Genomic DNA, 13,708 nt, shown 5'->3' with positions numbered 1-13,708 from the left:
AATACTACATTTTAACTTGACTTGTTTGTTGACAATTATTCACGTATATTCTAGGAACTTGAGTAATAAGTGATTAAATATGTCATTTAATTTGATTTGTCTCCTTCTTCACATATTTTTCAGTGTTATCCTGGACAAATTGTGAACAGCCACTTTTATTTGTCCTATTTTTATAAAATAGGCCAGCTCTAATTACGTTGTATGAAGGTATACTTAAATAATTAAATATGTATAAAATAAAACACTTATACATACTCAAAACAAATATAAAACAATATTTGTATAGTTCTATATTGAACCAGTGGTATAAAAGGCAATTTTCTTGGAATGGCATCCTACTGTACTAAAGTGTATCTACGCTGCTCAGTTCAGTAATTATGAAATTGAAAAGTCATCATTCTTTCCAGCAATGCACTTCATCAAACAGGAACATGAGCTTTTATTCAGTTAACTCTAAACTATTTATAAAACAATTTGACGATACTAAAAAAAAATGTTTAATTTAAAAAAATGTAATGTTATTTTATTTAGAGTTTACTCATAGTTGTTCGTTCCACTGTTTAAATCTAATCACTCTAATATACCCATTTGTCCATATTGCATGAATGTTCGGGAATGGACAAGTTTTCTTCTACGTCTACATTTGGGAAAAATCAATTTATCGACACTGTTCAGATCAAAACTCATCATCTTGAAACGAACAGTGAAACCGGTAATGAATGACTAAATTCAGTTAAGCTTTGTCACGTACTTGATTGTATCTGTATTCTGATTCTGGTCACAAATATCTCGGTTTAAAAGTCATATATCCTATATGGACATACGTGTTTTCTTATAAAAATATTTAATTAAGTGGATGTTGTATACTCTGGCTGATAACTTTTGATTTTGAAAACACTGATTTAAATATTTCTTGTGATGATACAAATGTTTTGTGTTATTTAAAATTATATATACATAATACTTAAAATTTACTATATATATCTACCTATAATTAAACTATATCTTAAACAGTTTATCGTAACATCGTATATTTACGATTATCAACTATTTTTTTTTGCATCATAACTTTTCAAAAGTTCAATAATCATTTTTTCATAATATTATCTTTAAATATTATTTTACTTTTATTTTTCATACATTTTATCTGTTATATATAACAATTTTTAAGTTGAGTTTTCTTGCGTTAGTTGTTCATTTTATAAGAAAATCACATTACAAAAGATATTAAATGATATATAAATATCACATCGATTTTCCATATTATTTGTTCATCATATAATTCGCATTTGTAGTCTAGTTCAGTAGGTATAGAAAAAATGGTCGTGAAATCGTACTGGCGCATGTCGGTACTCGGTAATATATACTCTACTGCACCAGCTATTAGAAGTCAGCCTGCTTTGTGCAATTCGATCGTTGCTATTTTATAGTGAGGCGTGTTATTCGCGACACATAATAATTGTATACGACTCCATTTATATAATATATGAAGGTATACACAACGTATATGAACGATAAAATCGTAGTGTCATTGATAATAATATTGTACTTACTTATTTTACGTTTTTCATGATTTACACGTGTGGTAATATCGTAAAAATGTTTTGAGTTACGATATTAAAATATACTATTGACGTAAAAACCATTTCCTTTTTGGGTTCAGCAAGGAACTAAGGTACTATAGACTTTATCTTTGATTTTAAATAATAAAATTATTGTCATTGTCATTTGTTAACACTTAACAATCTCGATTGTTGAGTAGTCATAAGTCGATTGAGTAAAACTCGAGTCAAAACTTTATATAATATACATAGATATTTAGTATAAAATATATATGTACTGAAAAATTATATAAGTTGATGGAAATTAAGCATATTATATAAATATTTAGTATGTTTAGTGGATATCCAATGACTAGTTGTACGAGTGGATTATCGATCTTGACAACAAGCTATTTTCACTTAATTATTCTTTTAAACTGTCAAAATTTTAATCGGTTATTTTCAATTTTTTTTATCAATCTACATAATATACGTTGATGCTACTTTCACTATGTATAATTAAACATACAATAACAAAAATATGTATGATCTCAATAGATTTATTCTTTCATTTTATAATAAACACGTAAACACAAAACAATTATAGTACATATATGTATATTACCTAGCTATATATAATAGCTATATAATTTGTTTTTGTATATCTTTAATACCTACACGTCGGAAAACAATACTCACGAGCGTCAACAATTCACGTGAACAATAATATTTTGTATAACATTTCAAATACACGTCACAAATTATTATATAATATTATTATTATGTACACATGACATGGTTTTAAATATTAACAATATATAAATAAAAATAATAATAATATTTGCAAATTGCCCAAGTATAAGACATAATATAATATAATATATGTATATTATTTAGATTTGTGGCTCAAAATTACAAGTATCTAATGTAAATAAATGTATCATACAATGATAGTTATTCAAATAAAAGCTTTACAATACAAATATTTCATGACTACAACCGAAAACCGACTAAACCGAAATAGGAAAAAAAACACAAAATTTACGGCAAAACAGCAATAATAATACTATGTCACAACATATATAATAGTAGTCGTCACTCGCCGCTTATTGGATTCAGTTTGGGACCAGAGTAGTCCATTAACCGAATGAGGCAATAACATGAGAGATCCAAGAATAAAAATAATATATATTATGCATTGTAATTAAACAATTAAATTTGGCTATAAAATATATTTATTCTTAGGAATAAAATTTATTTATATGTATCTTGTTATTCACGAAGTAAAAAACATGGTTCTTTTTTAAAAATATTGGTTCAGAAAAATTTAATTCCTGAAAATATATACATAGCTTATTTAAATAAATACATAATTTGATATTATGTAAAAAACAAAACTTTAAAATAGTTATTAGTTACTTTTTGGTATGATGTAATAATTTTTATCCTTAAAATATATACGTATGTGCGATAAAATAAATTAAATAGTCTAAATAATGTGGAATTATGCCCTTAAAAGTTAAAATATATATTGTCTCAATTAACCAGTTTAGTGAGTTTAATGGACGACTGTTTTAAATATGTACCTATGTGTAAATTGGAACCAGCCTGTTTGAGTCCATTAGGTGAATGAGTTAATTAATCCCGTGAATCCAACAAGCGGTGACTATACTGTATTATATTTTTATATTTCATAGTTACAATTTAAATAAAGTATCAGTCAACCGGAAAAAAAACAACAAACACATAAGAAACATGTGATATTATATTGAGTTCATCAATGACAACATAATATATTATATTATATATAATATTAACCAATATTTACACGTAGTAAATCGATGTATAATTAATAATTAATATAATTATTTGATTGATGTAGTTATTATAACGTTTTACAAATAAACGTGTGTATAATTTGCCTGTTATAATAATTTGATAGTAATATAAGTATATATTATATTAGGCTACCTAAGCTTTTTTTAGATATTGGTTTTTGACGAACTATTAAGCGTTTAAAATAATAAATTTCCAGTCATAAAAAAAAAAAAAAACGATAAGAAAAAGATATCTAAAACGTATAATATTATATAGTATAGATTTTACAAAAGTTACGTACCTACCTATATTAGACAATATTATAATATTAAATATAATATAATATATTTGATGTCTTGAATGAAGTCCAATCTAGTTTCGAGGCACTAGGTATAATGTCGCATATATTTTTTTTCATAATATTTATATCGAATTTATTTTGTCATTTTATTATACTACTCGCGTAAAATTTTGATATAAATATTATATGAAGCAGACGCAGATATAGATCATATATATATAATAATAATATAACAATGTGATAATATATATTATGAGAAGTACGCACGAGTCGAAAATATCGGATCGTCGTCATTGGTTAAAATATTTGGAAACATATTGTGACTATATATAACAATATTCTTCTACACTAAACAAGATTATGGTTTATATGCGTACGAACGAACGCGGGAATCGCGTTAATAGAATATATTGGAATAAAAACTTAATAATGACATAGAATATCGTAGCTACTATTTATAATATATATATATATATATAGATGCGATTACGCGTATGATAATATTGTAATAGGTGCGGTTGGTGACTTGCCGAAACCGCGACCACGGTATACCGCCCGCGGTAAGTACCGGACCGTTCACCGGCACACCAGACTCTCGTTGTCGGCTGCGCACTGACCGTCCGGTGGTGACATGAACACTTTACCGTTACCGCACACGCACAGCTGATACACGCTGGGCAACTTGTCCTCGGCACCTCTCTTTTTTGAGCCGCCGATGGAATTTTGTTGTGAAGTCGACTTGCCGCCTCCACCATCCGCTTCTGCAGACATCGCCGCCGCTGCCGCAGCCATGTTGGCCGAAGTCGTAGTCTTGACCGTCTTCAGTCCCTTGAGGAACACCTTGGCCGCGTCGATTTGTATCTGTAACACGATTAATACAATATAATATTATAAAATCAAATAAAATCAATATAATCATTATAATTGTTGCCGGCAGCGATGAATTGATTAAATGTAAGAAACACGAACAAATCTTCTATACGTGCCAAATTTACCACGATATTTACTTACATTAGTACTCTCTTTAGTCCTAAATAATTACAATAAATATTCGGTAAAGATGTTTACAGTTCGAATTTTTCGAATATATGACGTATAAAACTCAAACAGGAAGTACAATTTTCATTTTTAAAAATTCAGAAAAAAACCGAAACTAAAATTTTAATTTTCTAAGTATCAATCCAGAATCGGAACTGAAAAATCATCTAGGTTAGACTGGCTCTGAGTCAATTATAATAATATGAAGAAATTAATATAATTTCTCAATAGTTTTTGATAATGTCTAAAAATATAAAACGTTATAAGTAGGTTATAAATATTTATAATAATGTGAATATTAACAAAGCAATGATTTATATATTTGTTATTTGTATATATTACTGATATGAATTCCATAATACGTCAAGTTTACCTACACAAATTATACTTCATCGAAAATTATAATTGTGAATAGATTACATGGAAAGTAGAAGTAGTAGTTATATTCATAACTCACCGAGTAACATTGTCTATTATAATGCGTACAATTTATATAATCCTTAATCAATGTTTATTGTTTATAATTCCTATAAATTATGGCTATGTCATAACAAACAATACACGTTGACCTTAGTCATTGGCTAACAACTAAATTAATTTTGATATTGGAATACAACTTTTTCTCAGAATTGTGAAATAGTGAGGATTTTTTTAATAAATAGATTACACGATTACACAAATTTCTAGTATAGGTAATAGGTGTATATATACACACATGATAAACACGATTCTGCACGATACCTTTTGAAATTTTGCTAATTAGTAATTGCCATTTTTCATTTATTTGTTCCATTATAAATAATAGTAATAGTATTATAGTAATTGACATTTATCTTATATTTCATCTACAAAATTGAATTAATAAACTTTTACTTAAAATTAATATACCTAGCCATTATAATATGATAAAACACCATGTTTTTGTACCAAAAATGTAATTATCTAAAAAAATTGTTATTATTTCAAAATACATTATTAACTAAAACGTAATAAACCATAAAGCCAAAGAAAAATACCAAATACCTACAATAAGTCCTACAATGTTTAAAGTGTAAAATAAAATATATTTTTCTGAAAATATTGTTTTCAAAATAGCAGAATTTTCTATTGTACAAAAGATTTATACGTTAAAATAATATATTTTTGTTTTTAAATGTTTTCGATATGATAGTAACATTTCATTTTAAACCATATAGAATTTTGGTGTGTGTAAAAATTAAATTTGTGGAATCGTGTTTATATATTATAAATGGTTATTAAAATCCACATGGTTCTGCATAATTCCGAATTCATGTTGCAGCCGTTGACATTCCCTAGAAATTCCTCAGGGATTAGCCTGTACCTACGCTAAATGCATAATCTGTTTCGAGCAATATACGTTCAAAAGGACGTTTAACATGTTTGTGTTTTCTTCATTTTAGAAACGTGGAAAATATGTGTTAAGTGAAACTAATTTTGTCTTGTTAGCTTTAATATTTTGAAGTAAATTCACCTTTATGATAATATTTAAATTCGTAATTGATTTATGAGAATTTTTAAATTGTAATATTTTAAATACTCATCAGTCATCACTCACATACAATTTGAAATATCGTAAAAATTCTAGATTCAAAACATACATAATGTTTTTGTTTTAAGTCAATAATAAGTAAATTTACTCTAATTTTAATCAGTTGACATCAAAATATTGGATAGGCTAAGTGTATATTTTCTATATTGTAGGTTTGATTTTAATCCTTGTAAATAATGGACAAAACACAAGACGAGCCGTATAGTATTATAATAATAATAAAATACATTAAAAAATGTACCAATGGATAGCAAAATGAGTTGAAATAAATTAACAAAATCAATAGCCCCATGAATGTAATTGTTATAATTTATAAACATAAAACCCACGTGATTATTGTAGATAAGTTTTTTAAATACAATTTAATTAAATATAATGCAACTATCCTTTATATTAAATCCCAACAAAAATGAGCAAAAGAAAATTGGAAATAATTCGTAGCATATCGTGTTGTTTTAAAACAAATTTCTATTTTTTAAGTCAGCTTAAATAAAATATACGATTTAGCAAGTCATTGAGACAAGTATAAGCTTACAAAAAGTAATAATAATGTATTTCGATTATTTTTTCTGTAGAAATTCAAGTAAAATAATAATAATAAATTATAATAAGTATATTATTAAATTATGATATAATAAACTGCAATAAATATATTGTATAATAAAAATTAGGTACTAATTCTCCATGTACTATGTAGGTATTTTATATACTAGAAAGATAATAAATTATTGTATAAGAGTTCTAACGAGGAAAAAAAATAAATACACACCGCTCCAGCTATTGACTGCAGCTTGACGTCCATCAGACACGATACGGTTATGTCACCGGCCCTGGACTCAATAGTCACTCCTTGGGGACCGCTTAGCTCGAGTCTTCGGGACGCTGACTCCAACCTAAATATATATTATATTAAGTATTCGAAAAAATGACATATTATTACTCCGACACATGAAAATTATTATAATAATTTACTACCGAAACGAACATGGTTGTATTGATGTATCTGCATTCTGCATTATAATAATTCTAATAACATTAATAACAATGGCAAAGGTATATAATTTGATTTAAAGATTTAAAGATATTAAGATTTACACTGAATAATATTAAGATAAATTAAAATATGCAATTTAAACTCGTATTATAGTCATATTTTTTCATAGTTTATTAAAAATAAGCGTATTATCATCAGATTACAAATTTTTATTTCTCAGTTTTGTTTTGACAGATGTTTTAAACGATAAGTCAAATAAAAACATATTATCCAACCAGTTATTATTGAAATATAATATAATATTATAAATGTGAATTTTGAAATTGAGTTGGCCGTTGTTGTAAAAAACAATATTGATATCTAAATAGGTATTTAATATTTTTTTTCACTTGACTTGAGTTTTGAATAGATCGATTTTAATTTTAGTATGATAATAATAATAATAACTTTTACTACATTTTAAATCATGTCTGCTGATAATAAAATAAAAAATGCGGTAATATTTAGTTATTGAATTATGATGAATTATTGGAAAAATATTATTGATTGTATCGTACTGATTTATATTTCCAAGGGTTCCAGTTAGCAAATCATTAAGTCATGCAGAGATGGTATTATATATTTTGATTTAGATTTTAGTTGAAATTGTTAGGAGACATCAATTTATTTGATTTCTGTTTTTCCCTATATGTTTAATAGACAATGGCATAATTTTATACTCCCTTTATATATTCTTATATATATATATCCTTATTAATTCATGTCGGATCACACATTTTTGTCTTTAAAAATCGTTCCTAATTGACGCACCAACTCCTCAAAAATTATACTACATACATGGTGTTGTTCTAGTGTTTGTTTTCAGCTTAATCTTTACATTTGTATTTTAGTATGTCTTTCTCTTATTATCTTGCATATCATACAATTTGATGTATATTTTTTTCGATTTCAGGAAATTAATAAATTGTAAGGTTCCTGTATATCATACCAACATTTTATTATTCTTTTTCCAATCTTGTAAGCTATTTGATTATATTTTTAATAATTAATACAATTTGCTTACAATTTGAGTATAACTTAACTTTTGTTATTAGGTTACTGATAATTTCATCGACAAAAATTAAAATTACACTAATTTGAATGTAAAATTGTTAGATATTTAAGTGATATATTCTATATGATAAGTATGCATTATTTTGATAAATTTTCTCACCTTAAGTCGTGGCGAGGATCAGCTCGAACCACTGGCGTTTGGACACTGCCTTGAAACACAGCACCACCAGAACCTGCAAGTAAAAGACCACGAGGTTATAGAACCATAATATTATATTGTACTGGTTACACATTTCATCAATTTGATTACTATTTTAAAATTTACATAAAGCTTCAACTATCGGTTATTTAATTTAAGTTTGCGCGCATTTCTAATTATAAATAATACATATTGTGTTTTACTATACATATTGACAATACACGTTACTAATTTAATACTATTTGAATAAGGTTATTTAAAATGATTACACAATCTTAACCTTCAAAATGCCTATGTAAATGTATTAATAATTTTATTTTAATGTTTTTAATAGTTGTGGGTTGCCAATTACTAGTCCATGAACATTATTAAATGAAAATACGGATAAAAATTGTACTCAATAATATTGATTGTTATACTAAATTGTTATTTCAATTTTTATCATTATATAAATATTATAATATCGAAAAAAGTTTATTAAACACTTAAAAATTTAATTGTTCGTGTTTGAATTTTCATAGAATTTTAATGAAAGTTAAATTCAGATCTCGAAATTGGGTAGTTATGATAGTAGTAACAATGAATAAAATAGTTTCAAAATAATTCCAACTAAATAAATAAATGGTAGGTATCTAGTATTTTGAAAAAAAAATAAAAAAAAATTAAAAATAACTTGTAAAAAACTGAAAACAACCACCACATTTCATTGTTAATAATAATTAATTTAGGTACTATATAATCGATATAAATAGAAGGGCTTGGAGGTTAAGCTCCCTTAACTTCTAAGAGTCTCTTCAAAAATATAAATAATTATAATTAGATACGTTCGGTTTGGTATAGTTCTCAATAAAATATAATTGTAATACCAAAACCATACACAATGAATTTACGCACAGCTAATAATAATATTTTCTACATGACCTGTTACTCGAAGTTCTTGAGCGCCGACTATAACCTTACTCCTGTCGGCTGAGAATAGCGTTTCGCCACGTGTATCGGTCACCTTGAAAATGCTAGCTTGTGCGCACTCCAAACCATCTTTAGCTATAAAAGGGATCAAAATAAATAGTTACTATTATTAATACTAAAATACACATAGATTCGTTATTATACTTAATGGCATTTAAGAGGACACCACATTCACATGTATTGTTTAAGTCTTACATAAATACAACTTAACAAATTTACGTTCAATAGAACGAACCCATTATATATTGTTATCTTCAATACGTATTAGAATGAGTTGATCTAATATCAAAGTTAAAGGTTAGAACATATCAGTGATAAAGTTTAGAATTTTTTCGATGTTTCGATTTTTGAGTTATAGATACCTATTATAAAATATTTTAAATTTGTTATATTTTACACATTAGATTATTTCTTGCTTCAAATTAAAATATCGAAACAAATCTAATGCTTAATCACTAATAGTGTGTTCTGATTTTTAACCCTGATGATAGGTCAATTTACTTTAATATTGAAGCTAACAACAGATAATGGTTCAAGTCGTTCTACTGAATGCAAATTTTGTGATATTGAATGTATATAAGACGAAGACAGAACAAACGTAAGTGGCATTCTTTTAATAACCGTAAATCAATATATTTCATAACTCAGTCATTATATTAATTTATCGTTAGTTGAAAACCCTATAGGCTGAGATCATTTTTAGACATTATTTTTTAAAAAAATAGTTCAATATAAAATGTATGCAATTATTTTGAGACCAGTTTAATAATTATTTTTGTATTGGTTTAATATGTCATTATGTACAACCATTATGTCACTATTTTGCATCACAGTGTGTCATGATTAATTCTTATAAATTATAATATAACATATTATTCTATAATATAATAAAATTTTATTGGAACAAAAAAAAAAAAAAACGGAAAAGTGTATTCTCAGAATTAATTATCAAAATCATCGCAATCGTCTGTTATTGAGCACGTCTAATATCATATTGAATTAATTATTAAATGAATACTTTTGTTGATATATTATGTAAACATTTATAAGTCGTGTGAAATTATTATAATGCCTTGGTATTATAATACTTCGCCAAATCCAAACTGATTGAATCTAATAGAAAACTAGATAAGTGGGCTAAACATCAAGCTAATGTCTTCTTGAATACTCAATTAAAACAACGATAACAATAAATTAAATTCTATAAATTTTTGATAGATAATATCAAAAAATTATTTGAACTTTAGTGTAATGATCTCAATTATATTGTGTGAATATGTCAATTTTTCACGCCGCAGGACTGATTTATACATAGCGCGTAGACAAGTTATATAATACGATGTACTACTCACTTAATTTGAGACTGTTCACCTGGCGTCCCAGTGAATTTCGAGCACTTAACGTGACGTTAGCAGTAGACTCGATAAGAAGCGGATGTCCGACCCGAGATCTTATCGCCGATGCCACCAGCCGGTTGGTGACCAGTGTCCGACCAGACAGCCGGAGGCCACCATGTGTGATCTTCATAGATCCTATGCCCTCCTGTGTCATAAAATATGTGCAATTATTATAAATAATATTTGGTTGTGCATTAAAAAGTTACATATTTCGACATTGAGTGGTGAGAGGCTGGAAATAAGGTGCGGCTAGGCAAGTAAAACAATTTTATATTGAGTAAATTTCTAAATTGTAGCCCCAAGGTATTGCCAATAATTGGGGTAAGCGTTAAAAATTATTCGATATATTTCAAAAATTTATAATAACATTGTAATGCCAACTTCACAACCCTGTATTAACTACGTATTGAGTAAAATAATAAATTAAATTGATAAATGCGTGTCTTATTTATTAATAAATGTGTATCTACTTTTAATTATTATAATCATTACAATTTATATTCATTTTATATTTTCTCATTGTTTATCAAAATATAATCTTTGAGTTGTATCTATATACATAGATATTCCCGTATAATATGTTTCGGTAAAGAATAAAATATAACAATAAATATTAAATAGTTCTTAGCACTAAAATTCAATTGAAATTTTTACGAGAGTATATAATAAATGGAAAGTAATTTAAGTAATTAATATAGATATTGTTATTATTCTATACGAGCACACATTGTAATTATGGTATTCGAAGAGACGAAATTGTAATTTGATGGAAAATAGTCGACAAACAAGCTAATTCTTTTTAATATATTCAAATTTTTACGTTTTCAAAATCTTAAAGTGCTCATAACGCTCATTGTCTTATTTAAAATCTTTAACGACAAGTGAGTACCGTTGCGTATTAATATAGATTATATGACTTTTAGACATATTATTTTAACATCAATTTTTAATATTTTACCGCTTGTTATTTCGATGTTGTTGATGATTTGTTGTATATTATATTGTTTATGTAAAAAGTTTTTATAACCAAAATTTAAAATGTCTGATTGATTAATTGATCTAAAATAATAGAATTTTCTAGAACATCTTAAAGTTAAAAATCAAGACTAAACGGATATGTAACGTAATGAACATCGAAATAATAAGTTATCAATAGAATTTAATTGATTTATGATAAGAGTGAGCTAATCATATACAAAGCTGTATTACAATAGTGTATTTACAACAATAAGTTGAAAAATCTAACTAGCTATCTACAGCATTATATGTTAAATATTATTTTAAATATAACATTAATTCAAATAAAAATAGATATTAGCTTTAAGTAGCCAATACAGATTGACAAGAAATCAATTTATTATTTTGATGTTGTCGAAATGATATCGCGACGAAATTGATCGTACTACATTACCTATAGCACTGCGCAGTGACGGCGCTAACGAGACATTATTTAGATATTAGCGATCTCGGCGAACACTTGTACAGTTTTCCGGCCTAGAGTTTCCATTATTTTTCATGCTCCGTTTGTTTAAAATAACACAATAATAAAAATAACATAAAGTCTTATAAAAAATATCAAAAATACATGTATATAATTATAATATTATACGTGCCATAGTCAACAATGGCACAGCAACCACTACCCCACTCGTTACGCGGCCGGTTTATAATATATTATATTATCGTCAAGTAAGTAGATATATTATGTTATTATAATGGCAATAATAACAAAAATGATAACAACGCGTATCATAAATCACTCGTACGTTTTTCGCCACTGCCGAGCTCTGAAATATGATTATACGAATATCTTCTCGCTTCCGTTTGACGACGGTTTCAACTACTATTCATTCTTCGATAATAATTACAATCAAGCGTTTCTAATATAATAATATAAAAGTATAATAATAATATAAGAGTAGGTCTATACATTCTATACATAGTGAGTTATACGTATATTATAGTGGACAGGTTGGATTGTACAAATACACATTTTTTCTTCAATTAATTAAATACTTATTACTTTTAAGTTTAATACGGCAATTCAAGTAACATTTTCTTTTTGGTTAAACACATTTAGAAAAGAAAATTTGAGCATCGGTAAATCGGTTTCGGTGGAATTAGTAAACACACAATACTCGGTCGACTAAATATAGAGAGTGAGAACCTGCTAGCTCCACAAAAACAATAAAAATAAATAAAAAACCCTAGCTAAATACGTGCTAAAATAAAAATATATACTGGGTTGACAATTTTTAATTGTAAAACGAAAACTCACTTCATCTTTATTAAAATAAGTTTGTTTTCATAATTTTTTTTTGCATATACTCGTTTCGTGATAAAACGTTATGAATCACGTTTTGAAAATATTATAATACATAAAATTATTTGTAATTTATTAATATTCACTACGCAGTGATGATTTATTTTACAAGAAATTATACGAAGAAAATGTATATAATAATACGGTTTCATACAATATATATATATATACACACATACGTTACACGTGAAATCGTGAAACATATTATATAGGGAAATTACTTGTCAAAGTTTACACTAACTCGAAAAGTTCGGCTTGTAACGGCCGGTTGCCGCGCGTGTTAACTATATGCAGGTATAGGTGCGGTATAGGTATAAGATTAATTAAAAAAATTCAGCACGGCAAAGACAAAATAAATATTTCGGTTTGTAATATGATTAAATCGTATTATATATTTTGTATTTACATTTTATACGAATCAAAGCCGTATTGCTACTGGAGAATAGGTGTTAATACATTTTAACTTCTATTATACTATGATTTAATAGCTCTGTATAGTATAAGG

General features: G+C 26.6%; 1 protein-coding gene across 3 annotated transcripts in view; it reads right to left on the bottom strand.

Annotated features, from left to right (window-relative positions):
- Positions 1-2,085: 2,085 nt before the first annotated feature.
- The window catches only part of LOC114126763 (zeta-sarcoglycan), a 124,497-nt gene continuing 112,874 nt past the window's right edge, over positions 2,086-13,708 (bottom strand). For all 3 annotated transcript variants that reach the window (XM_050205889.1, XM_027990769.2, XM_050205890.1), the window contains exons 5-9: positions 10,836-11,025; positions 9,436-9,558; positions 8,476-8,548; positions 7,038-7,161; positions 2,086-4,521 (exon numbers count right to left, since the gene is read on the bottom strand). In XM_050205889.1, the coding sequence (XP_050061846.1) occupies positions 4,237-4,521; positions 7,038-7,161; positions 8,476-8,548; positions 9,436-9,558; positions 10,836-11,025 (795 nt within the window). In that variant the 3' untranslated portion in view covers positions 2,086-4,236. The remainder of the gene's footprint in view (positions 4,522-7,037; positions 7,162-8,475; positions 8,549-9,435; positions 9,559-10,835; positions 11,026-13,708) is intronic.

Source organism: Aphis gossypii, chromosome X, assembly GCF_020184175.1.
Source record: "Aphis gossypii isolate Hap1 chromosome X, ASM2018417v2, whole genome shotgun sequence".
In the NCBI taxonomy this organism is placed as follows: Eukaryota; Metazoa; Arthropoda; class Insecta; order Hemiptera; family Aphididae; genus Aphis; species Aphis gossypii.
Note: the sequence above shows the minus strand (reverse complement) of the source record. Positions and strands in the feature narration are given on the sequence as shown.